The sequence below is a fragment of the Chroicocephalus ridibundus genome, chromosome 2 (assembly GCF_963924245.1).
Source record: "Chroicocephalus ridibundus chromosome 2, bChrRid1.1, whole genome shotgun sequence".
Lineage (NCBI taxonomy): Eukaryota > Metazoa > Chordata > Aves > Charadriiformes > Laridae > Chroicocephalus > Chroicocephalus ridibundus.
The window spans coordinates 170073879-170100999 of record NC_086285.1 but is presented as its reverse complement, the minus strand read 5'-3'; the positions used below and the strand labels follow the sequence as shown (position 1 = coordinate 170100999).

Genomic DNA, 27121 nt, shown 5'->3' with positions numbered 1-27121 from the left:
TTTCAGGTCCCTTCCAACCAAACCATTCTATGATTTTACATTACGGGAACCAGAGTGTGCGCTAGCAAGGAAAGATTTGCGTTACAGGCATTAGCAATAACCGCCAGCAAAGCACCCGACGGGGAACTATAGATGGAAGGAAGGGGGAAGGAAAAGAAGGCGGAAGGGAGGCGGAAGCGGCCTCTCCGCGCCTCAGGCCCCGCAAACGGCACCTCGTGCGCCTGCGCGTTGCGGCGGGGCCGTTTCCATAGCAGCCGGCATCAACAGCGCGGCCCGGCGCGCTCTGCTGGGGAGGCTGCCCCGCCGGCTGGGCCCGCCGCCCGCCATGAGCGAGCCGGAGGTGGAGGCGATCGTCTCCCAGAAGTACGAGATCAAGAGGCGGCTGGGCAAAGGGGTGAGTGCCTGGGGGAGCTCGGGGAGCCGAGCGGCGCGGCCCGGCGCTACTTGCGGGCCCTCCCGTCCCGGCGGCGCCTGTGTCTGCGGCCTCCAGCCCCCTACCGCAGGCCACTGACCTGAACTGCCTTGAATGCTGGAGGCCCGAGAGTTTATACAGTTGAAGAAAAACTGGAGTTTGAAATATTTATTATGCCTAATATAATAGGAAATAGGAAAAAAAAAAAGACATAAATTGTAGCCTGATAACTTCCTGTGACTTCTTATAGTTGTTTCATAACTAAATTTCAGAGGAAGGTGTTTTGTTGTAGCACATGAAACTGAACGTACCTTTAAATTCCCCACCAGGGTGGTTTTTTTCCTGTAATTTGCTGGAGAACCGCCACACAAAGCACCGACCTTGCATATACACCTGGTTTACAGTAAAATGAATCAGAGTCTCAAAGAATATTCTGTTCATGCTTGACAAATTCTTTCACGTTTACTGTAACTCCATTACTTCAAGTGATATGCCACATCATGTAGTTTTTTCCCCATAAAATTACATATTTTTATATGTGAGCCAATGTTAGTTTCCAAGATCTTTCTCCTCAGGCAGTCTCTAAGCCCTTCCTGATTATCTGCTTTTCTGTTCTGGCAGCTCTGACATTGTTTAGTTGTGTTGAAACTAGTAGTGGAGTATTTCATGTGCCATCACAAGTGGGAACTTAAGAGATGCTCATTTTCATCATCCTTGAAGACAATGTTTTATTTTTCTCCTTTTGAATTTACACTGATCGTTCTTATGTCTATATTTTATTCTGTTTGCCTCTGACTTGAGGTTTGCTGCCAACTTGTTACTAGTTATCAGCTTTCTCCCTTTGACTGAATGTAATATATTACATATATTCACAAACATGATTAAAGACATTCAAGTCTTTAAAGGACTTTAGTGGCTTCAGGTCTATTATCTAAGCATCACATTATCAAAACTACTAGTTGAGCATTTAAGTAGTTCCAGTCTCCTAATTGTCTGTGTTTTCTGCCTCTTGGATGCAGAAAGTTTTGTATGTGTTGTATATGTACACAGATGATGTACTTACGTGAGCATTTAAAAGGCTGTTGGAGTCCCTGAAACAGGTAAAGACTGCCCCAAAAATAGGGAGATAAGCTGTTCCTGTACAGTTATAGTAATCAAACAGTTTTGGTGTTTGTTTTTTTTTTAATTAAAAGCTATGTTATCCACTAAGGGAAAAAGAACTACCCAAGTTTTCTCTATTCTGGATGATTGTGTGATACTTGTAAATGGTGATTACTCAGTCTCCCTTGTGGAACAGATCCAGTTTTCTTACTTTTAGGTCATAGATTTGAATCTTAACTTTCCATATTCTAGGAGATGCCTTACATCTGCACAATGGGGTCATTTCTCACTCAGAAATGCCCAGCTAATGTTTAAATAGTCATATAAAGTAAAACAGATGCAATATGTGATATTGAGTGATTTTCATGCTTAAATACTCAGAGGCATTGAGGCAGACTTCCCAAGAATATGTGTGGTCCTGGAGTATGGGTTCAGGTCCTTTGCCGTGCATCAGGAAGTACAAACAGTTGGAGTATAAGTATCTCAGATAAGTGCTATAATACTACGCTGTTGGCAATTGGGATGTCTCCTTTTTTTTCCCAAGGAACAAGCAATAGGACAAGAGGAAATGGCATCAAGTTGCACCAGGGGAGGTTTAGATTGGATCTTAGGAAAAATTTCTTCCCCAAGAGTTGTCAAGCACTGTAACAGGCTGCCCAGGGAAGTGGTGGAGTCACCATCCCTGGAGGTATTTAAAAGATGTGTAGGCATGGTGCTGAGGGATGTAGTTTAGTGATGGACTTGGCAGTGCTAGGTTAATGGTTGAATATGTTCGTAAAGGTCTTTTCCAACCTAAATGATTCTATGATACTGTCACTATAGGCCTTGGTAACAAGTCTCTCTCCAGATTTTGTATGAGCCCCCTTTAAGCTTTAAAAGGCCAAAATAAGTTCTACCTGGAGCCTTCTCTTCTCCAAGCTGAACAACCCCAACTCTCTCTGCCCTTCTTCACAGGAGAAGTGTTCCAGCCCTTGGACCATTTTCATGCCCGTCTTCTGAACATGCTCTAACTGGTCCATGTCTTTCTTGTACTGGGGCTGGAGGCAGCACTGCAGGGGGGTCTCCCCAGAGCGGAGCAGAGGGGCAGGATCCCCCTCCCGGCCCTGCTGGCCACGCTGCTGGGGATGCAGCCCAGGCTGCAGGGTCTTTCTGGGCTGCCAGCGCACATTGCTGGCTCATGGCCAGATTTTCCCCCCTTCCCAGCACCCCAAGCCCTTCTCAGCAGGGCTGTTCTCCATCACTCCATCCCCAGCCTGTGTGATGAGACTGGGGGCTGCCCCCACCCAGGGGCAGGACCTTGCACTTCATGAGCATGTACATCTGCTTTAGGGGCCAGGATGCTTGATCTTGTGGACTTTTGGTCAGACTCAGATGTTCTTAGTCCTTAACTCAACCAAGTATTGCTCATTGGCCTAATCTCTCTTTTATAGGTAGCTGGTGATTACCTCTTCTTTCAGTCCCTTTATCGAGTATGTTCTACTTCCACCCTGAAGGTCTGAACTGTGCTTAAGATGTCATAGTACACTTTTCATCTGTCCTTTTTTCTTCCTAGGCTTATGGCATTGTATGGAAAGCAGTCGATCGCAGGACAGGAGAAATAGTTGCTGTTAAAAAGATTTTTGATGCTTTCAGGAACAGAACAGATGCTCAGGTGAGAAATCATTGTTCTGTCATGTCCTGAAGGATGTGGTGGGAGTTCATAGATATTTTCAGGATTTATGTCTCTGAAAGACGTTAGTTATTTGGCAATTATGCATGTAATAATACAGCGTACAGCTGTATGAGGATAAAAAGGAACATCTACAAAATACTGTTTGATGTCGCTGAGGAAAAAGTGTCTTCATAGGCATGCACAATTTGATTCTCCTTTATGTTGTTACGCTATGCTGTCTAAGCACAGAGAGCACACTTGTGACTCTCTAGCGAGCAACTGAGTTTTTCCTAACCTGCCTACCATATGAGGGTTTCCTCTGCTTTAGAGATTAGAATAGATTTAACCCTTTCATTGGAAGTCCATACTCTGTTCTGTCATTCTGTTGAGGTGATAAAAAACTTTTTTTTTGTTTATTTCTAGAGAACATTTCGAGAGATTATGTTCCTGCAGGTAATATCCATTTTCCCCCTCTCCTCTCTGATTTTTAATTATCTCCGATGTTGTTCAAGTATTTTCTTCCCATTCTTTTTCAAAATGCAATGATCAGTGTTTACAACTCTATTTATTAATTTTTTTTCTGCACCATCTTAGCAAACAGTCTTTCCATGACTGGGCAAAAACACCTGAATGAAATGGAGAGTTGGTGTTAGTTTTCCTTTGAGAAATGCCCTGTTCTTTCACCATTTTTAGCAGTATGCCTACTCTAGGATCATCATATTGACTTGCACTTTCTGTCACTTACTTCTTTGTGGACAGAAAATGTTTTTCTTAAATTTAAAATGCCATGATTCAGAGGTGGGGCTGGGGTGTGGAAGAGATTTACATGCCAAAATGTTTTTCCTCCTTCATGTGGGAAGTAGCTTGACCACTTGAAATAATCAATGGAGTTACTTAAGGCTGCTCTTGTTTTGATATAGTTGACCACACACTACACCTAATTATCTTATCAGTGGCATTAAAATTACCTGTCCATTCCTCCATAGACTTACCATGTAGAAACATCAATGTTTTTGAATAGTGATGATGTTGTTATAACTATGATTTTCTAAGGACACAAGCAAGGCAGGGCTCATAGGAAGAGGTATTTCCTAAGACTGACAAGTTTAAATAGGAAAGAGATGAGTGGATTTCTTTTTCTTTTTTAATCATTCTTTAAGCCTGAAATAGAAGCAGCAAACTTAAGAACTAAAAATGTATGAGAACAATTCCTTAGAAGTTAATTATCTCTAAGTTAGATCATGTCTGAAAGTATAGCACTTCTGGAGTAGATGGGTGGAGGAGGAGTTGGGAGAAGAAAAAGAAGGATGTTTCTCCTGAAGGAAAGAATGAGTCATTTTGGGGGAGGGAGGTAATGTGCCATTAGGCCCTTACTTTCATGACTTTCGGTCTCAATAGACTTAAGAATTTTAGTTTCCCCCCTCCTATTTTTGAAGGTATTTTATAGCTGTTTCTTGAGGTTCAGGACTGAGAGATCAGAAAGGGAAAGACATGAGAAATATTATTTCATTAGGAACTGATTGTTTGTCTTAATTTGCTTGTCTTTTGCAATTATTTTTTTAATTTGCAATAATGATTGCTTAGTTTAATCTGTATGTTTATTATAAAGTCATTTGATGGACTGGATGAAGTTTATTGTAATTGAGAAGTATTGATGTAGAATCTGGGCAATTGGATGATTCTCTTGTGGGTGATACATAGTATGCTGGTCATTGTGCTGCTTGCAGGTTATGTTTATTGTTCACTATAGTTGTAGATTTGTTTGGTGCATTTTGGGCCACATTTTAGAATGCCATTTTTGGTAATTACTTTAGTGAGAGCATTGTTCTGTAAGCAAAGATAAGTAGGACTGCATCCGACAAGATTTTTTTTTAAGGTAGGATGTCCACAGTGTCTCTAGCTGTGCAGAAGCGTTAGCTATAGGAAATAAAAGTTGTTAAGACTGAGAATGAAGTAAATGATCTTGACAGATTTGTCAGTCTGCAAATTATGAGGATTCACCTCTATTTTAAGATATCTGTATTTAGGTATCTCTTTGTATGCTGACTGTCTGATCTCCCATTACAGTCAGTTCAATCAATGCAGCCTGTAGGGTGCTTTCAGCATACCCTCAAATAAACACTTTCTGGTTGGTTGGGGTTTCTAATTATGAATGTTGATGGCAACTTTGTTCTGTTTTCACTGCCACAATAATTCTTTGCCTTCAATAGAAAACATGAAGTGCATAAAGTTGACTGGATTTTATTCACAAATGGTATAGAGGGATTTTTACAACTAATGTCTCAGACAACAGAGATATTTTTTTTTTGTAATTAATTGGCTGGTTTCATAGTGTGGAGCAAGCTTAAATCCTTTTTTTGTTTCTCTTTATTTTAGTAGAACCATAATGAAGGAAATAGCATGTTAATGCTTGTTCCAGACAATAATGCAAAATGAAGTAGATTATTGTCCTTTTTTATGGTTCACAAGCAAGATACTTGGTTTTGACAGTTGGATTTCTTCCCTCTGCAGGAATTTGGAGAACATCCAAATATTATCAAGCTGCTTGATGTTATCCGAGCTCAGAACGACAAGGACATCTACCTCATCTTTGAGTCCATGGGTGAGGCTTAGCATTGCATCAGCCATTTAAATCCAGCCTCTCTTATCAGTTATCTTTGTTCCCTACTAGCAGTGAATCTTTAAAGGGAGTAATAATTATATGAGAACTGGCTGATTGAGATGAAGAAAGATGGCAGTGAGTAACAAATTAGAAGGCCTGTAGAGACAGATGTGGAATTTTATTATCGAAAGTATGCACTAATAGAACAGTTACTGTAGCATAAGCTGCAAGTCAAACTGATAATACAGAGGGATTTCAGTACTATTAATAATTACAGTATTAACTTCTGTTGAGAATGCACTTGAAAGCTTACAGTTTGGACAATGGTCTATTCTGGCCTTGCTTTGAGGAACTTGTATTCACAACTTGGTAATCCTTTACTGATGTAAATATATTACTGATGTGATATATTACAGAGACAGATTTACATGCTGTGATTAAGAAGGGGAATTTGCTGAAAGATATCCACAAGTGTTACATTCTCTATCAGCTCCTGAAGGCAACTAAATTCATCCACTCAGGAAATGTTATTCACAGAGATCAGAAGGTATATTTCTTAGTCATAGTCTTTATCCTTCACTCAAGTTTTCTGTTAAACACTAAATGGAAATGTATGAAAAGAATGAGACTAGTAAAAGAACTTTGATCACAATCTTCTGCCATTCAGAGAGTAAAACGCTTATTAATTTTCCTTTGTTCAATTCAGCCTTCAAATATCTTGCTGGATGCAGACTGCTTTGTTAAACTTTGTGATTTTGGGCTGGCCCGTTCTTTATGTCAGATGAATGAGGACCAAGGTAACCCTCCTCTAACGGAATATGTGGCAACACGCTGGTACCGAGCCCCTGAGATCTTGCTTTCCTCTCGGAGGTAACTCCTTAATATGAGTGGAGGGATGGGATTCTGTAATTTCTTCACCACTTGGAAAATGTATTGTTTAAAAGTCTTACATCTTTTAATTGTCGATGTCACTAGATGCCATGTCATGTCAGCAGTCCATTTTCTCAATATGCATTTAAACTTCAGTTCTGCAACATAAAAATCTCTCATTACATGTACATTTCCTTCCTGGCTTCTTAGATTGTCCATTTACACACATTATCAGCTCGTCTGTTTGTCATTTTTTTTCTCCCACTAGACTTATTCTTTCTCCCCATAAATCTGGGGGGGACTCAACAAAATTTGGTTGAGTACCTTAGTCCTCTTTTCCAAATTTAAGGAGAGTTTTTTTTTGTAGACCTTCAGAAAATACTCTGTAATCAAATGTTAAATCAGCTGCCTGTTAGTCAGGCTTAGTCCTTTTTCTGCATTAAATATACAAAATCTTAGTGATCAGAAAAGAAAATAAGTATAATTTGGGTTAGTATCCTAAATTTGAAATGTGTATGTTTTGCAAACTGTCATTTACCCATTGTTTGGCATTTACTTTGCTTAAGTAATTGTAACTAGTTTCTAGATACATTATGCCATGAAAAGTCAGTTGTTTCCAAGCAGCAACTTCTGTCTTCACTGTTGGTCATATGAAAAGTATATATTACCTTGTCCTGGAATTTATGTTTAATATATTTCCTTTTATGGTTTCCCAGAGTAGACTTTTAGTAGGATAAATCTCCTTTCTGTTTTATGCTTGCCAGTTTCATGATTCCTGAATCTCATTCACGTTTTAGTTAAAACCTGTGAGCATTCATATTCAAGGAGTCATCAAGCTTGTTTTTCTAGCAAAATAAGCTAATGTAGATGATGTGAATATCAGGTACAGAAAAATATGGGCTTGATTTAGTCCTAACTCTGTTAGAGTTCTGTTCTTACTTGTAGTTACACTAAAGGTGTAGACATGTGGAGCATTGGCTGTATTCTGGGAGAGCTGCTACTTGGGAAGCCTCTTTTTCCTGGAACATCAACAGTGAATCAAATAGAGCAGATCCTGAGGGTCATTCCTGCCCCATCCCCAGAAGGTAGGACTCTTCTACAGGGAAAGGTATTTAGAGAAGAGATTAAAAGAGTGAAAAAAATCAGCCCAGATGGATCAGGGAAGAAGCTATCTCTTGTGAGTTGTTCTAACATCTTTCCAAGGAAATTGAAGACCTAATTGTGAAATTTTAGTGTTAGAGGAAAATAAGCTCATACTTGATTAAATGAGAAGCAAGACCCGGGCCTTCAAAACATTTTGACGTTTATAGGAGCATAACAATTTAAAACGGAGTATTGTACTTCAGTGGGACTTGCATAGTAAAGGTAAATTGGACTTTTTGGTCTGGAAATCTAAACACAGAAGTGAAAGCTGGAGTGAATATATATTAAATACAAAAGGGATTATTATTATTATTATTATTATTATTATTATTATTATTATTATTATTATTATTATTATTATTATTATTATTATTATTATTATTATGTATGTCTTCTATGAGTTCCAGTCTAACACTGGAACTCATACGCTTTATGAACTTTTACAACATGTTGATATGTTCTAACTGATTTTGCAAATAGTTTTTAGTAAAATAACTACCTTCAATTTGTGGACATCACAGTTTTGGAGAATTCTGTTCAAGTTTAAATTTATTTATAGTTTTTATTAGAGATTTGGTTGCTGTGAATGAAATACAAATGGAAATGTGTGTGTGAAAATGCCAAAACGGGAGTTAGAAGAATAGCCATCACTGAAAACAAAAAATGCTATCCCATTCCCAGCAGTACAATTGAAGAATGTGTTGATAATGTCATAACGAGAAGGTCTGCACTCTAACACAAGACCACTGGACAAATGACTCATTAGCAGAAGGTCCTGTATCCTTACCACAGGACAGTGGCTGCAAGGTTGCAGCATATCACAGGCACAATTTCTTTTTCTTTTAGCCAAACAAGTCAAAACAAACACTTGTTCAAAGCACTATTGCAAACAAGGAAAACCAGCCTACGAGCAGCAACTTTGTGTAGGATTTATGGGGACCAAAGAAGCAAGATTCTGAAGCAAAAAAAACTTTCCATAGCAACTGTTGACTGACAGTATGACAGATATGTTCATAAAACAGTTCACATCACCAATCAAAAAGAACCCCAGCAAATGCGACGAGGAAGTCAATAGCTGGTATCCCTTGTTCTCTGTGTCCCACACAAGTAATCCTGGTCAGATCGTTTGGCCTCAGATATCTTGGTGCTTCTCTGTATGTGGATATGAGTGCAAGTTTATAAAATCTATGATAGAATGTATAGGAATTGAGAAAATCAGTTTAGAAAATTTGTAAGTAAATATTCCATTGAGTTTTATTAGGATAATTTCCGATGTTAATATCAAGTATTTGCTTGCCTTCGTAAACTGTGTAGCTCTGGTAATCCTAATCTTGGCATTAACAGTATGTTTTCATTATTGCAGATATTTTGGCTATGCAATCAGATTACAGGGCCTCAGTTATTAACTGCATGAGTTCCCGGTAAGCCTTGTATATTCAATGTGTCTCAGAAGTCAACAACCTACTGTATGATGTTGACAAAGTTGCCCTGAAGTTTACCTTCCAGTGAAGTTCACCGGTGGAAATGGTTTCTGCTCTGTGCAGATTCACCTGCCTCTAGGGGAAGGCTTTGAGCAACCTGGTCTAGTGGGAGGTGTCCCTGCCCATGGCAGGGGGGTTGGAACTTGATGATCTTTAAGGTCCTTTCCAACCGAAACCATTCTAAGATTCTATGAAAAGAGCTGTAGCTGCCATGGATATAGAGAGGCTTAAACAGATGTCTGGCTTGCCCAGCCTCTTAGCAAATCCCTCTGTAGTAGAATCATAGAATCATTTAGGTTGGAAAAGACCCTTGGGATTATCGAGTCCAACCATCAACTCCACTCTACAAAGTTCTCCCTTACACCATACCACTTAACACCACATCTAAACGAGTCTTAAACACATTCAGGGATGGTGACTCCACCACCTCCCTGGGCAGCCTATTCCAGTGTCTAACCACTCTTTCTGTGAAGAATTTTTTCCTAATGTCCAGCCTAAACCTACCCTGCTGCAGCTTGAACCCATTCCCTCTTGTTCTATCGCTAATGACCTGTGAGAAGAGACCAGCACCAACCTCTCTACAATGTCCTTTCAAGTAGTTGTAGAGAGTGATGAGGCCTCCCCTCAGCCTCCTCTTCCTCAAACTAAACAGTCCCAGCTCCTTCAATCGCTCCTCATCAGATTTATTCTCCAGGCCCTTCACCACCTTCGTTGCCCTCCTCTGCGCTCGTTCCAGCACCTCGAGATCTCTCTCATATTGAGGTGCCCAGAACTGGACACAATACTCAAGGTGTGGCCTCACCAGTGCTGAGTACAGGGGGACAATCGCCTCCCTCCTTCTGCTACACTATTTCTAATACAAGCCAGGATGGCATTGGCTTTCTCGGCCGCCTGGGCACACTGCTGGCTCATGTTCGGCCGCTTGTCAATTAGAACCCCCAGGTCCTTTTCTGCCAGGCAGCTCTCCAGCCACACTTCCCCAAACCTGTAGCGATGCATGGGGTTGTTGTGGCCCAAGTGCAGGACCCAGCACTTGGCCTTGTTGAAGCTCGTACCGTTAGCGTTGGCCCATCGGTTCAATCTACCCAAGTCTCTCTGTAGAGCCTCCCTATCCTCATGTAGATCAACACTCCCGCTTAGCTTCGTGTCATCTGCAAACTTGCTGATGATACACTCTATGTCCTTATCAAGGTCGTCAATAAAGACGTTAAACAGAAATGGTCCCAACACTGAGCCCTGAGGGACACCACTTGTGACTGGCTGCCAGCTGGAGTTAACTCCATTGACCACCACTCTTTGGGACCGCCCATCCAGCCAGTGCTTGATCCAGCAGATCATATGCTCATCCAGGCCGTGAGCTGCCAGTTTTTCCATGAGAATTCTATGGGGGACAGTATCAAATGCTTTTTGAAAGCCTAGGTAGACAATGTCCACAGCCTTTCCCTTATCCAATAATTGGGTCATCTTGTCATAGAAGGAGATCAGGTTCGTCAGGCAGGACCTGCCTTTCATAAACCCATGCTGACTAGGCCTGATCCCCTGCTTGTCCATTATATGACTTGTAATGGCACTCAAGATGATGTGCTCCATGACCTTCCCTGCTACCGAGGTCAGACTGACAGGCCTATAGTTTCCCAGATCCTCCTTTCTGCCTTTTTTGTAGATGGGCGCTACATTTGCTACCCTCCAGTCCATTGGGACCTCCCCAGTTAGCCATGACTTCAGGTAGATCATGGAAAGTGGCTTGGCGAGCACGTCTGCCAACTCTTTCAGCACTCTTGGATATAACCCATCCCGTCCCATAGACTTGTGCGCATCCAAGCGGCGTAGCAGGTCGTAGATCACTTCCTCTTTAATTGTGATGACCTTGTTCAGCTTCCCCTCCCTGTCTCCTAGCTCACGAGGCTGGGTGCCCAGGGAACAGTTAGTTCCACTGCTAAAGACTGAGGCAAAGTAGGCAGTGAGCACCTCAGCCTTTTCCTCAGCCTTCGTGACTGTGTTTCCCTCTGCATCGAATAAGGGAGGGAGATTTTCCCTAATCCTCCTTTTGTTGTTAATGAATTTATAGAAACATTTTTTGTTATCCTTAACAGCTGTAGCTATGTTGAGCTCTAGCTACGCTTTGGCTAGTAGGATTGCTGCATGTAAGAGCAGCAGCAGGGGGTAGTGAGTAAGCAAGTGGGTGGGGGCTTAGCTGCCAGCCGAGATCAACCCACCCCAGCACCTCTGAGAAGAGCTCTCTCATTTCTATAACCCTTCTCTGAGTAGTGAAAAGCAATTGGAACTCCATTCATTGCTGGCATTTATTTGACAGCCCTTCTCTTCGGATGTTATCTTCTCCACACACACACCCCCCCGCCAAAATGTGAAAGTCAAGTGGCTAAGTTCTGCTGGATGGCTCTGGCTAGGTAAAAGAACAAGTGAAACAAGTATTCAAAACTGAATACTTTTTCTGAGCCACTCAGTCCAAATGCTGTGTTCTTGGGACAACACAGTAGTGGATCACTTTTCTAAACTAAAAGAATGTTGTCATGGAGTGGCAAAATTATTTAAAATATAAGTAAAAATTGTGTTTTAAAACTGATTTTTCAAATGTATTAGATATTTTCATGTTTATTATGTTAATTATTATCTTTAGGATTTCAAAATGCAAAACCAGATTTTTAAACTTTGTCTTCTCATTGGAAATTATACAGGAATATATTTCTGTGGTTTAAGGGCTGGATTTGTGATATCTTTAATAGTTCAACTGAAACATCCAAATTAGGAGTCTGGGCTTCCTGCATTGTCAAAAGAACAAAAGAAGGACTCATAGTCCAGAGGAGTTATTATTCACTTGTGTCTGATATCTCTCACTCTTTCCACTGAAACAAGAGAAGGACTAGACTTGCAAGTTAGGAACTTCATGTAGATTCCTAGCGCTAGGAGGGAGGCATTCAAACCTAATCAAAGGGATAAAAGACTGTACCATAGTCACAGGCCTATACTTTAGAGTGTTTCAGGATTATGACACACTATTTGTGAGTGAACTCTGGAATCAGGTGTCACTTTGATGTGATTCCCAGAACTTCACAGACACTGGGAGTTTATATCGTTGTTTTCTCACTTCTAGGCAGCGAGTAACATTTGAGGAGATTTTACCATCCTCTACTCCATTGCCTGCCTTGGATCTTCTGAAGAAACTTTTAGTATTTAACCCTGATAAACGACTCACAGCAGAGGAGGCTTTGCAGCATCCTTATGTGAAAAGGTGAGCATAACACCAATGTGCAATTTCCCTTGAGATGTTATAGACCTGCTTTTGGCACAAGTTTTCTTTACGTCCATGACAGAAAAAAAAAAAAGACAAAGCTAATTCTTAATTTTCTCTACCCCAGTTTCCACTAGAGGTCACACTAGATGATTTAATAATCCTTTTTAACATTATATTAATCTGTGATGCTGGTTTTAGTCTTAGTGAATTGCATTATGTGTTATCATCATCTTAGGTTTCACTGTCCTGCCAGGGAGCCCTCTCTGGATTATGATGTGATTCTTCCTTTAGGTGATGATATCCAGCTGTCTGTGGCAGAATATCGAAATAAACTATATGAGGTACTTTCTCTTACCCTATTTTCCAAAATCCCAGTCCTCCAGATAACCTGCCATTCTTGCATACACTTATTGAGTTCTGTCATTTTCTTCTATTTGCATTCCCCTAGGCTTTCTATACATGCTTACAGTTACATCTTGGTGTTTCTTATTAGTAAGTTCTATACTGTCATAATTTTTGAGAGGTCTCTAAGTCCAGATTCCCACTGGGAAAAGAAAAGCCTGTAAAGCATAATGTATGAGAAAGACTGTGTTAGAGGAAAATATGCTGGATCCAACAGTCCAAGAGAGGTGAGACTGCTGCCACTCCATGTCCCCAGGTCCAGCCAGTACCAAGTTGTATTCTCAGTGGGCACACACACATAGAAAACACATACACACTACATATATACATATATAATGTATACATGGCTGGCCACATGGATCACAAACAGGCACTCAGAGCACTCTCACAAACATAGACAGCACCAACAGCCTCATCCTGCTCCCTTCTCTGGCTGAGCAAGATGGATGTCCATTCATGAGAATATATATATACATACATACGAGGTGGATCCCTGCAGCAGCTGGTCTCAGGCACTCAGTCTGCCCAGTAGCTGTCCCTTGGGTCCCCACCTCCTCAGTTGTTGGCACGTGGATAGACAGGCCCCCAAGGCTGCAGCCCTGCTCCAGTTGCTGGTACAGACCATGCAGACAAACAGCTGGCCAGGACTTTCCAGGTCCCTTAGCTGACCTCAGCACCCCACCCGCAGTGCGCTCACCCCTAGAAATACACAAGTGCTCTCACACCCAGAGCTGGCCCTTAGAGATGCCTGGGCCACTTGAACTGTTCACCGACTAGTCTGACTTGGTCTTTGCTGGAATCAGGAGCTCACTCGCACACCTGCACTCTCTTCAGTTGCTGGCACCATGGACACACAGGCCCTCTGAGCTGTGATCTGACTCCAGTTACTGGCACTCACACCTGCATCCACACACACACAGACAGAATAGACAGTCTTTCTTCCAGCAAAGAGAAAGGAATTTAATAAGAACATAGAGCAAACTGCATTGATCAGATGCAGGGCATGGCCAGACGAGCATATTGACCAGCCAGCTGTTGACACACAACTGTCTGTTTTATACCTCTACCCACTATTTCCCACACTCTTTCCTCCCCAAATCACCTAAACCCCTCTCTCTTCCTGCTTTTGGTTTCTAACCTAAACATCCCATAATAACTCCTGTGTGATCCTATTCTTTCTTTCCATTGAGAATATTACTACTATCTTCTTTCTAACCCTAAATTAATTTTAAAATTATACTTGTTACCTATCCTGGGAAATAAATTGCAGTTATTTTTAAGTCTTTATCTTTGTTTCTGCGTTTTGTTCCTCTGCTCTGCTGTGTAGCTGTGTTAAGTCTAATCAGCTTCTCCTTTCTGTAGATGATCCTTGAAAAAAAATTAAATAGACATCCAAAGGAGCAAGTGCAGAGAGAAGGCATTCACCTAAGTCAGTCTGAATCTAAGCCACTTCTTCCAAATTCCAGTTCTGTGACTTTACCTACCAGGAAAGACCAGAGAGAACCAACACCACCTCTTCTAAAAACTTCGCATGTGCACGCTGGAACTACAACTAGTGTCCAGCCAGAAGTATCCAGCCGGAGTGAAGATTTATGTCAGAGACCAAAGATCCATGTGATATATAATCCCATAACACACACTACTGTTCAAAGTAGGTACTACACTCCTACAGTGGGATGTAATCCACCGCAAGGCACTATTCTGGGGAAGAAAGAAGGGAACAGATTGAGTGGGGAAAAATAAATAAGGGAAATTGGAAATTTACATGGCAAAATGAGAAGGTGAAAGTGTGGGAGGAAAATGACATAAGAGCAAAAGACTGTTGAATAAGTTTTGAGTGTATGACATTCTTTTTGGCCCTTTCCTGCCTCAGTCTTGACCCTATGTTCCTTTCTGTTTTGTCTTTGCTTCTATACTGCTGTTATCTTTTCCCATGCCCTTTTGAACTAGTTTTGTTTGCTACTACATTCTAATTTTATTCTGAATATTTTTGTTCTGTTTGTGAGATGAAGAGAGGTGGCAGAGGTGGACTCAATTTTTATGTTCTGTCTATGTCTCATTCAGTGTGTTCCGTGTCCTCATGATTTTCCTTTCTCTCATGTTTTTTCTTCTGCAGGTAATGCAAATTCTGGTGCTGTGATCAGGAACTGTCCTGCACCACCTTCTCAACAGGCCAGAATCTCCAACAATAAGAAACCGGGGAGACAAATCACATGGGCAAATGCAAATGCTCGGCTGCCTCCTACAAGTGTACAGAACCTTTATAATGTGAGTAGCAGTCCTACCAAAAAAATACCAAACAAACCCTTAACTTTTCATGGACCAAAATTATATAGACACAAAATATCTTAATTTGCAACTTTGTAAAGACACTTAAATGAGAGGCAAGACATACTGCTCCGGAAGTGACTGAATTAATACATTTTTATCAGTTAAAATTACTTATGCCAAAGATACACACTGCAGTTTTGTTGCTTGTATGTAGCATCAGTCAAATGGTACCAGTAACCTATTTTGCTAGGACAGTTGGCTTGTGCAGAGTATGTTCCCTTCACTAGAGAGCTGGAGAGCGTGCTAACTGAAGAGGTTCTTCTCGTAGGGGAAATAACTAGACATAACTTGCCTCTAATAGGGGGTAGATTCATACAGGAACTTGCATATTGCAGTCTTCAGTGTTGCAATACCTACATTTCAGGTGTTTTGTCTACTAATTAAGTTTACAACCCTGAGTTAAGTCCTGTGCATGAGGCCAAGTGTTGAGAGGAAGACAATCTATAGCAATCACCAGGAAATGCCAAGGGCACAGATGTGGCTTAAACCTTACATCTCCGGCATATGTAATGCTGATCTTCAGCTAGTCTAGGTTTATAAACACTAACTTTCTCCTGGAGTTTTAAGTCTAACCCCAGTGTTTAAAAAACCCTATCACCTGTGTCTTGAGAAGCAAGAGTATTTTGGTACCTATAGGTTTATGCAGGAGTTCTGTGAATGACTGTTGAATTTAAGTATGGGAATTAGGTACTTCAGAGAACATGAAGTAACACAGACCTTCTGTAAATCTAGGTCTCTGCCTCATTAGCACTATTTTTTTCACAAAGATTAGTTGTAGTGGATCATATATGTCAGCTAACAGTAATAAAAAAAGAAATAATATAAAGTAAAAATATATCTGCAGATTCTTTGCCTCTACTTCTTTTTCCCATTTTGAGTTTTTAATGCAATGTCTTTTGAGACATGCTGAGATATATGATGTTTTTTCCACTGCTCTTTTTCTAGAGGACAGGCTAATTTTGGATTCCATTCTACTTTTGGTTTTATCACTTCAGACAAGTGAGCATTTGAACACCATTTTAGATTATCACATTGCTCAGATTGTCAGCAGCACCAAAAATTCCCTTTGACTTCGAGAATCACAGATCAGTTGCTTTTACACTATCTTCAATGATGGCTTGTCCTGTCCAAAGGCAGCACATTCTTTTTTAACCAAATTGAGACTGTTGGGTATTCCACACTTAGCTGGAGAGTTCTTACTTCCTCTGGAACCAACCTGATGGATTGCTGTTGCTGAACCATGAACGTTTCAGTTCTGTCCTCTCTGCTCCTCCCTCTTCCTTGTTGTTGGTCATGCTTCCTTGTAAAAGTTCTTATTCTCATCGGGTTCATAAATGATCTCCTTGCCTCTGCTTTTTCTTTTTCCTGAGCTGTTTGTCTCTCATTAGGTCAAGGAGAGTCTAGCCAACACTAGGTGGCCAGAGGAAGCTTATGGCAGAGGAAGAATGTGGAAGGAGGTGCCACAGATTACCTTTTTTGTGCCAGTAAAGATTGACTTGTTTGTCATGGGACTTTCTCACATCCCCACAAAAGAATATTTGAGTGTCTATGTGCTGGAGCATTCAAAACATTCAAAATGTATGCTAAGCACAGTTGTGTGAAGGGACTTCTGACGGACACCACTATCAAAGATGAGTTGAGTGGGATCACCTGCTTTGTGTCAGCATGCAATATCACATTTACCTTAAAGCAAATTATTTCTTTGAACACAGCTCTGAATGATCTGAACCATTTCAAGCTAGAAGCAAACTTCAGGCACTGTTAAAGTGTCAAGCTTATTCCTACTGAATCTCTTCTTACTGTTGTGATTGATATGAAAATCCGTATGAGTAACTGCTAAAATAACTGGCATGATTGCCAGTAACTTCCAAGTATGTCCACATGCACACTTGCAACCCATCTTTCCATTTCTCTGCTTTGGAATGTTTTGAGAGTGAAAGGAACTATTCATTCCACAAGTGTGGAGCAAATATGGAAGCATTTATTCCACAATATGAGATTGTGGAGATTGCCACATGTGCAGCTGTACATATGAACAATGTGTTTTGAAGAATCTTTAGGTAATTGTGACAACTTTCTGCTACTGGAAGAGCATAATAGGGAGAAGATCACCCTACACATGCCCTGTGCTTTACATTTGTTCCCTGAAAGGAAGGCTAATACTAACTACTGTCAGAGACAGGTTATTGTGATTTCTATCACAATAGATCATCAGCATTGTGGCTGATCTTATGTTAAGTGAATGTTAACTTTTCCGTCTTTCTCATTTAGCCTCAGCAGGACCTGAAAAGTTCAGACAGTCCAGTTTGCTCTGCATTCAGTCTGCATTCATTTCCAATATCCTATCAGGCTCATGAAACTCCTGTTCTCAGCCATTTGACTGGGAAAGGCTCCTACAATGGCTGGGTTGACAGCAGCCAGTGCCATAGTAGTGAGCGGAAACTCTTGCCTTTCAGTTAACTAGAGGTTCACAAAGCATAAGTTGCAGTGAAACAGCTCTCCTCTTGAACTGGAGAGTCAAATGTATTAAGTACTGTAATGTATTAATGTATTATTAACTTTTCCCCACAGGGGCTGATAATCACAGTACCCATATGCAGCTTCCAACTCAGAAAGCCCCAAGCCATTGGATTGGCAGGAGCCAGGAGGATATACTGGGGAATGATGATGATCTGTCTTTTGTACATTTATTTAAAGCATTCACTGCTGTTGAAAGCAAGATACTAGCCAAACAGGCCTTTGGACTTTTGCTGCAGTGCAGGATTAATTTGTTGTACCTTGCTCCAGTGCCACTACCTCATTCTTTATACACCCATTTTTAAGCTCTTCTCCCTCACACCGTTCTCACCATCCTATTCTTGATCTTACGAAACAGACTATGTTTTGTTTATTATTCATATAATATTCATGATCTGTCCTACTCCTCAGCTGAAGCTAAATCTGTGTTATTTGTATTTTAAAGGCTGATTACAGGTTACTAACTATCTTGGCTTTTCTTTCTCACACAGAATTCAAGAAATATTCAGTTTCACAGCAAAGATGTTCGACCCCTTCCGAAGCCCAGTAAAAAGATGTTCCAGATTACTGCAAATATGGGAGCTGCTGGTGATCCGAAAGCATCAATGGGCAGTTACTCCCAGGCCTATGGAACCATATGTAAATCTGCACTGCAGAGTCTTCCGATACCAAAGTCCTCCCAACACGAGCAGTGAATATGGAAGTGTTCTAACCAGGTGAAGTACAGCTCATCTCATCAGTCCTTAACTGAGCAAGTAATAGCAAGTGAGAGCAAAATATAACAGGCGTTTGACAGGGAAATGCTTTATTCATTGCAAGGAACAATGTACTACTTTCCTCTAGACAAAACAACGGGAAGGAGAATCTAATCCCTTTGCCTTCAAGTCTTACCAGACAAGGGCACAGCACTATTTGCTCCCATACCATGAAAGCAATTAATACTGTCAGTTAATATTCCTAGTTTGAATTATTGCAAAAAATTACAGAAAACCGCAATATTCTGACACTTGAATGTGTTTAGACATATACAGACTATTCAGGGCCTTTAGACATATTCAGACACATTCAGGGCCCCAGAGAGAGACTTTTTACCAAGGCCTGTAGAGACAAGAAAGGGGTAACAGTTTTAAACGGAAGGAGGGGAGATTTAGATGAGATATTGGGAAGAAATTGTTTGCTGTGAGGGCGGTGAGCCCCTGGCCCAGGTTGCCCAGAGAAGCTGTGGCTGCCCCATCCCTGGAGGGGTTCACGGTCAGGTTGGACGGGGCTTGGAGCAACCTGGGCTGGTGGGAGGTGTCCCTGCCCAGGGCAGGGGGTGGCACTGGGTGGCCTTTAAAGGTCCCTTCCAACCCATTCTATGATTCTGTGATTCTTTAGCAGTTTCAGGTGCATTGCTTAAATGTGGATATTTTTTTTGAGCAGAACAGGTAACTATCTGTTCTCTGAAGACCAAGACAACTAAACTCCTCATAGATAATCTTAAAGCCCTTCATTTTGTTTTCCTCTATTTTCTATGATTCCTCTGGGGTAAATTAACATAATCAATGGGGATTATTTTCATTAAAATCAAGTAGAAAAGCATTTTAAATTGAGTTCTGCTACAATATTTAGTACCTTACTGACCATGTAATTTGTAATATTGTAATAATAAATACTTTATTTCTTTGTCTTTCAGTCAATGTTTGCTGTGTGTGAAAGGGGGAAAAATACAGGGGTATCTTGTTCAATGAATAATGCGGTAATTTCTTCTTTCCTTTCAGAAAGCAATTTTCCAAGAGATACTATTGCTGAAACATCATGAAGTTGTTATCAGGCAACAGTGGGACTATAGTAAACTTTAAAACTATATTCCTGTTTTAATACTGATTTTTGATACATTCTCTTCATTAACTCGAAGTTCTTATAAGAAGTCTCTGTCCCTGAAATTTTACTTCACCTATGATAAAAGATAGTTATTCCAGAACATTGGGACTACAGTTACAGAGGGGATTCAGGCACTAAATTCCAACATGGGAGTACCACTGTCATTGATAGCATATACTTTTTATCTTTTAGTATCTAAACACGAAAGTCTAGTTAAGTAAAAAAATAGTACATTAACTTCTGGTGCCAGTTGTGGTCACTTAAGTCTGGTAATACTAGGGAGCTGGCAATGCAGCTTACAGGGAAGTCCTGGTTTATCCTGGCATATTCATAAAATAGGCGTTTCCTGTCTATCTCAGGTACAGGTAATGGCAATGACAGCGTGAACATATCGCATAGGCAGTGCTCTGTGCAGCACGTTGGCTCTTGTGAGCCTAAGATGCCAATTCTCATGCACGGGAAAGGGAGCCTACTGTTTAATCCAGGGTTGTGACTTCCACTGATAGTCTAGCACCTAGCAATTTGACAATACAACACAACATCAAGAAGAGTGTGGCAAGCAGATCAAGGGAGGTCATCCTCCCCCTCTATTCTGCCTTGGTGAGGCCACATCTGGAGAACTGTGTCCAGTTCTGGGGTCCCCGGTTCAAGAAGGACAGGGAACTGCTGGAAAGGGGACAGCAAAGGGCTACCGAGGTGATGAGGGGACTGGAATACCTCTCTTATGAAGAAAGGCTGAGGGACTTGGGTCTTTTCAATCTGTAAAAAAAGACGACTGAGGGGGGATCTTATCAATGCTGATAAATACTGAAAGGGTGGGTGTCAGGAGGACGGGGCCAGGCTCTTTTCAGGGGTGCCCAGTGACAGGACAAGAGGTAATGGGCACAAATTTGACCATGGGAAGTTCCATCTCAACATGAGAAGGAACCTCTTTCCTTTGAGGGTGGCAGAGCCCTGGCACAGGCTGCCCAGAGAGGTGGGGGAGTCTCCGTCTCTGGAGACATTCCAAACCCGCCTGGACGCGTTCCTGTGCCACCTGGTCTGGGTGCCCCTGCTCTGGCAGGGGGCTGGACTGGGTGATCTCCAGAGGTCCCTTCCAACCGCTATCATTCTGTGATTCTGTAACTTCTAAGCTCCTCTGTGAACCTAGCCTCAGATTGAGTCGTGATGGGCTCTAACACTAACTTTTTATTCTTAAAATGTTTTTGCAATTACCAAGTGAATGAGTTATTCTGCAATATTTGTATACACCTACATCTGCTAATCAGCATATCACTAGAAGAGACAGGTCATTCTAGTTCTGGTCAGGAACATACTTTTACACTCAACCCATCATGCTGAGCAAGATAAAATTCTAAAAATCTAAAAAAATACAGCAAAAATACAAAATGTTAATGTAATCTGTGACTATAGAAATAATTAAGTTTCTAACTTGTCTGTTACAGAACAATGCTGGAGCAGGTAGGTTTGTGAAAGGCTGGGGAGGTATAGAATGAAGTGAGTAAGAATTACACAAAACAGGGCTAGCCTATATATCATAGGATGTATATCTATATGGCCTGTCTTCCTCTCTAGAGTAAAATAATCTCTATCTCTCTCATCTAGTAGAGGACAACTGTATTGATCATTACAGTTCATTTTGAGACCCACTAATAACTGGATCTGAATCATTACAAAGAGCAGATGAAATATATATACAGCAATTCTTTATGAATTTGTACAAATGTATCTGAAATGGCATACATTTATACAACATGGAATAAGCGTAAGAAATCCATTTCAGCTTTTTTTCCAATTTTGGCTGCTTCTTCCCTCCTTTTTTTTTCTTTTTTTTCCTCTCTTAACTTAATTTCTAGGTTTACCTTCTTATGTCAAAACAATAATTCCTCTTGATTCTGGCAGATTTTTACCACCATCTGTATTAATATGGAAATCAGCTTCCTCTTTTTTTCAGATCAGACAATGTATCTTTCTGCACATTCATTTCCCAAGGTTTTCAATGAACAGTAAAATAATCATTAATTGTTACAGATATGTAAATTATATAAAGCCTGCTACCATGGGAGCTGGCATCCTAAAAAAAAGATAAAGTTTTAAAGACCCTACTAAAGTTACCTTCCGGCACTGATGTGGCCTCTTGCCCCCATCTGTAAGCCATGTACCTGAACTGGTTTGCTGAGCTTGCAGCTGGTGTCACAAGGGGGTAATCATGAAACCCAAACTAATGGGAATGGGAAGTTCAGAAGCCTAGTTCCATGTGAGAGCATTTTTCGCCGTCAGGAAAAAAAATAAAAATCCCAATTTGGCAATCCTGGATGCCAAGCACAGAGTGTCCAAGATGACGGCAAAACACCAAACAGCTAAGTAACTAAACATTATGTACAGCATTTTCTTGACAGCCTCTGTCTCTACCTTCTGTCCCGCAAGATGCTCTAACACAACGGCATGAACCTACAGACTGATCTGGGCTGTTTTAAAGCTGCTTGGTACCAAACTACTGCAGGACAGTTACATGAGAGAAAACACTTCTGAGCTTGAAATTTCCAGCAGCCTTATTCCTTCCATTATAAGTCCCTTCTTTCCTTGTCTTCGCATGGAAAGATGTGCTAACAAATGAAGGCCCCTTCCTCCCCACAATCACTTAATTGGAGTTACATTGTCGAGGAAGTTACTACTTGGCCAAGACAGCATTTTAGACGCCTAATTAAAGTCCCAACTCAGCTGCAAAGGAGTCCTAAAAACGGGTCTTCCTTTAACAGCAGGTCCATTTCCTTTTCTATGGCCTTTCAGCTGCTTCTTTCAGCTCACCCCCTAAAGCAACACTACATTATACAAAAGGAAACAAAACAATAAGAGAACAGAACCAATAGGCTTAGAACATGGTAAATATGAAAGCTGAGCAGGCACTGCTAAACAAGACCATAACCATAGATAAGGGCAAAAAGTTGTTTACAATGTTTTTTCCTCCTGTAAACCTTCAAAAAGGTGCCTCCCATATTTGATTCGTTATTAGATACAAAGAAAAGATATCTGTACCTAAGAAACATTTGGTTTTTAAACACTGTTTCCAGCTAATGCACATAGGTGTATGTGTCTGTGTGTATTTTTCTTTCCTGGACAGAGCTCAAGTATTGAATTTTCTATTTTTAATTGTTTCCTTCTGAAAATGGAATTGTTTTGTCTGCTGAAAACATTCCCTAAGCATAACATAAAAAGACTCTTACTTTATTTCTTTGTTTTAAGCATCTTGGCAATTTAATAATTTTATTTGAAACGTACTGTGATAAGGTTGCCTGATACCACTTGACTTTATTGGGCAAATTGTGCCATAGGAGTTCTAATGCCGAACACATTTCCACTCACTAACCACGAAGAGTATGGCCTATGATGCTTATAGCCATCATAAACAAGTTACTTCCTCATTCCCCTTTGACAGTCAGTGATTATATGGAATTAAATAGTATTTCTATGATCATTTTTTGGTCTTGAAGGTCCCCAGGATTTTGGGCATGAATTTTCCCATCTTCTTGTCTTTGGCATCTGTGTCGTATTCCTCTTCGCTTTGACTTGTATGTTCATCCTTTTTGCAGAAGACCTCAAATCTACTGTAGACTCGCTTCTCCTTCCGCATATTCTCCATTTTTTTCAGAAGGGTATCTCTATCCTCTGATGGTTGCCGCTGAAGATTTCGTTTCTGGCTCCCAAAACTCTCTGACCTGTGGATGTTACAGCTTTTCTCCTTCTCACCTTTCCTTTCCAAGCTTGTAGTTGACTTAGAAAGATCAGGATTACTAGTGGATGGCAGTTGTTTGGCCAGTTCAGCTCTGTTCTTCTGACTGTTTGCAGAGATTTGTTCCAAAATCACCTTGGTATCATCACGGAGGTTGCTGCTGTACAGGATGTTAGCTGTGGATGAAGGAAATCTCCCCTGTGTCGGCTGGCTGCTTTTGGGAGGAAGCGGTGTTGCAAATTTATGGCTTTTTTCTTCCTCCATCATTTCCTGACAGTCCCCTATAGACGATCGTTTGAGAACCACAGCCTGCTTGTCAGATTTTCCACTCTCAGAAGTGGGTTCCTCCTCCAATTTCTTTTCACCTTTTGGGTTCAAAAGCTGCTTCAGCCGTAGTGACCCTTTTCTTAAAAATTCCATTGGATTTTGTTCTTGTTTTGAACAATCTTCCTCAGATTTATTGAGAGAGCTGTCAGATCCTTGACTTCTAGATAAGTTTTCAAGAACTGATGTGGTACTTGCCCTAATCTGTGGTTTCTTCATTTCTGTATTGACTAATTTTTGAGTGTCGTCTTTGAATGTCACTCTTTCCTTCTTCTCTGGAAGAGTCAATTTCTGAGTGTCTCCTACAAATATAAGACTCTCCTTCTCCGGAAGAGCAGGTTTATTCTCTACAGGGTAAAACCGAGATGATAATTTGTCCACCTTAGTGCTAATATGTGCTAGGGGATCTTTACTCAACGTGTCAACAAGCTGGGGGGTTGATGAGGCCATTCCAAATGGTCTGTCGGCCTCTCCATGCATTTTGTAAGTACTGCAGGAGTCTTTGGAGTCTAGTACCCTACTCTCCAGAATCTTATATTGCACAGACTTGGTACATTTCTTCTCTGTGTTCTGTGACTCTTCCTGTAGATAACTGGAAACAGCTTTGGTATGAGTGACTCTCTCTGTGTCTTTGCCCACAGCTTTGTACTTCTCTAAAAGTTCTGCCACTTTAGATGAGGCAGCTGTCTTGATAGTTTCATTGTCTTTTGTCAACTCACTGGACATTTGTTCTTTTTGGATCATCTGAACCTTTTCTATTGTGGTGTTAGGCTGATCTAACTTGGCAGCACTGAAAATCAGAGAGGACCTGAGTCTTGAGCTCCTCTGGATCAAAGGATTTATTCTGGACCTAAAGGCATCTTGTTTCATTATAGGGGTTTCTTCACCTACTCTGTCAGGATCTGTAAATTCTTTGGCACTTTCAATTCCCAGTGGCTTGCTATTAAAAGACATAGGGGATTTGAATGCTGGGATGAGATCAGTGGGGTGCTTTGTGAGGGTGTCCCCAAGAACATCATTATATGCCTCTGATTCCATAGGCATTGGAAGACCTTCTTCTGGTTCGGACTGGTATGCACTAAGGTATGAAGAAATCCTCCAGTTACGTAAACCTGTTCTATTTTCCTGTGTATTCTTGTCTTCATCTTGGTCCTCATCTTTGTCTTGTAAGAACAGGCGTTGTTCCAGGCTTTGTTTCTGTGTAGGAGAAGTCTGGCAAATAAATTTCTGTCCTATATTCTGCCTTCTTAACATCATTCCCATTGGGCCGTTGCCTGCAGGATTCAGCTGATCAGAGCCATGTCTCACTTCCCTGGAAGAATTTGAAGGTACGTAATCCAGCCTTAAGGGGAAACCCTCCTGTGGAAAACTGGATTCAAGTTCAGGGTATCTGGGTCCCTCTCCATAGTCTTCCAGTTCATTGAATCCTGGCCTACCACCTCGGATTCTGTCAAAGAGTCCCTGTGGTCTGCCAGAAAGATGGGGATGTTCAAACTGGTACTGGTAGAACTGATCCTTCTGAAAATGACTAGATTGGATTTTAAATTCATCCATATTGTTCATGAACATCTGCCTGGCATACTGTTTAGAAGAAGCAAAATTTTCAAATGTTCCTTCTGCAAAACTGTGTCTCTTAAAAGCATCCAACTCCAACTGCTTGGAACGGAGAAAACCCCTGACAGGATCCATCTGAGAATTCTCCATTTCCACCTTTTTATACATTCGCATGGCCGAACCCTCCACAGTATGGCGCAACATGTCATCCCGCCTGAAATTTGACAGGAAGTATCTGTCTGGATCGACTCTGTCCATAAAGGAGGGAAAAAGACTGTCATCCCTCTGGAACATCAGGGGTGCTTTTTTTGGAAAGAAAGGCATGTTACTGCCAAAGGGAGTCATGGCAAATGTGTTTTCTGCCTTTGCCAAGACGTTGGCTGGAGGAACAAGGGGTTCTGACTGTGCAAACAGAATTCGGAATTCTTCGTCAAAGCTGGCCACCAGCTCTCCCTGAAAGATGTGTGCAATGCTTCTGTGAATCTTCTCAAAAGACCACATAAAACTACAAAGAGAAACAGAAGTAATGATTAGCGTATTAGCATCAAGTAACTCAATTGTACTTTACATTAAACCATTTGCTTGCCTGAAGAAAATTCTCCTGATACTATTTACTCCTCAAGCAGCCATTCATTACACACTGTTGTTCCCAAGCCTCATAGTTATGAATTGATTTGGCTTCACATCTTTGCAGAGGACTTTACAAGGCAATAAATTACTTCTGTTCTAAAATAAACCCGTCAGTAGTAACAACAGCAAGAGAGTGAGCTGATGCTAATCCTCACATGAAGTAGATGGTCCTGCAACTTTGGGTTGTAATTGTTTTTTATAACTAAAACGTTGTGCCCATCTTTCAAAAGAGCAAAAGGATTAACTAGGGAACTAGAGCAGTCAGCCTTACCTCAGTCTGAGGGAAAATTGTGGAGCAAATCTTCCTGGAAGCCATTTCCAGGCACAGGAATAACAGAAAGACAACTGGGATCAGACAGCAGGGATTTACCAAGGGCAAACCACGCCTGGCTTGCCCAGGGACTCTGTGGAGCTTCCCTCCTTAGAGATATTCGAAAACTATGTGGACAAAGGTGCTGGGCAACTGGCTCTAGGTGGCCTTGCTTGAGCAGAGGGAGGTTGGACCAGATGACTGCCAGAAGTACCTTCCAGCCTCAACTGTTCTGTGATTCTGTGCAGGAAGGAGGAAGACGTTCAGCATTATGGTGTTTGTCTTCCCAAATCAAGCTCTGCTTTCCTGGAAATGGCTAGATACCTGCCTGCCGATGGGAAGCAGTGAATGGCTTCCTTATAGAATCATAGAATCATAGGGTTGGAAGGGACCTCTGGAGATCATCCAGTCCAACCCCCTGCCAGAGCAGGGGCACCCAGAGCAGGTGGCACAGGAACGCGTCCAGGTGGGTTTGGGATGTCTCCAGAGACGGAGACTCCCCCACCTCTCTGGGCAGCCTGTGCCAGGGCTCTGCCACCCTCAAAGGAAAGAGGTTCCTTCTCATGTTGAGATGGAACTTCCCATGGTCAAGTTTGTGCCTGTTACCTCTTGTCCTGCCCCTGGACAGGATGGGCTTTGCTTGTGTGTGCAGGTTTGCTTTAATTATTGCACTGTCTTTATCTCAACCCACAAGTTTTCTCACGTTTGCCCTTCTGATTCTCTCTCACATTGTGCTGGGCGTAGTGAGCGAACATCTATGTGGGGCTTAGCTGCCTACTGGGGTTAACCCACGCCACCTTATAGTTACTGTATCCTTTTTGCAGATCGTTTACACTCTTGATGTGATGGAAGCTTGGCTTGGTGTCAGGGCTTGAAGGCTTGTTTAATTGGTGTTTCTACCTCAGTTGCAAAATGGTGTATTTTTCCTTAAAATTGCTGCTCAGTAT

General features: G+C 41.3%; 2 protein-coding genes across 4 annotated transcripts in view; one reads left to right on the top strand and one right to left on the bottom strand.

Annotated features, from left to right (window-relative positions):
• Positions 1-260: 260 nt before the first annotated feature.
• On the top strand, positions 261-19739 carry MAPK15 (mitogen-activated protein kinase 15). 2 transcript variants are annotated; one of them, XM_063327781.1, is made up of 14 exons: positions 261-394; positions 3066-3164; positions 3588-3617; positions 5676-5766; positions 6183-6313; positions 6473-6636; positions 7582-7721; positions 9143-9200; positions 12373-12510; positions 12749-12854; positions 14278-14566; positions 15032-15183; positions 18255-18479; positions 19524-19739. In XM_063327781.1, the coding sequence occupies exons 1-13, from the start codon at positions 326-328 to the stop codon at positions 18456-18458; spliced, it is 1671 nt and encodes a 556-aa protein (XP_063183851.1). In that variant the 5' UTR covers positions 261-325; the 3' UTR covers positions 18459-18479; positions 19524-19739. The 2 variants fall into 2 exon arrangements, with proteins under 2 accessions (XP_063183851.1, XP_063183850.1); XM_063327780.1 differs by lacking the exon at positions 19524-19739 and having other exon boundaries at positions 18255-19500.
• A 1347-nt stretch (positions 19740-21086) lies between these two features.
• The window catches only part of FAM83H (family with sequence similarity 83 member H), a 28660-nt gene continuing 22625 nt past the window's right edge, over positions 21087-27121 (bottom strand). For both annotated transcript variants that reach the window (XM_063327778.1, XM_063327779.1), the window contains one exon: positions 21087-25739. In XM_063327778.1, coding sequence (XP_063183848.1) covers positions 23099-25739 — 2641 coding nt within the window. In that variant the 3' untranslated portion in view covers positions 21087-23098. The remainder of the gene's footprint in view (positions 25740-27121) is intronic.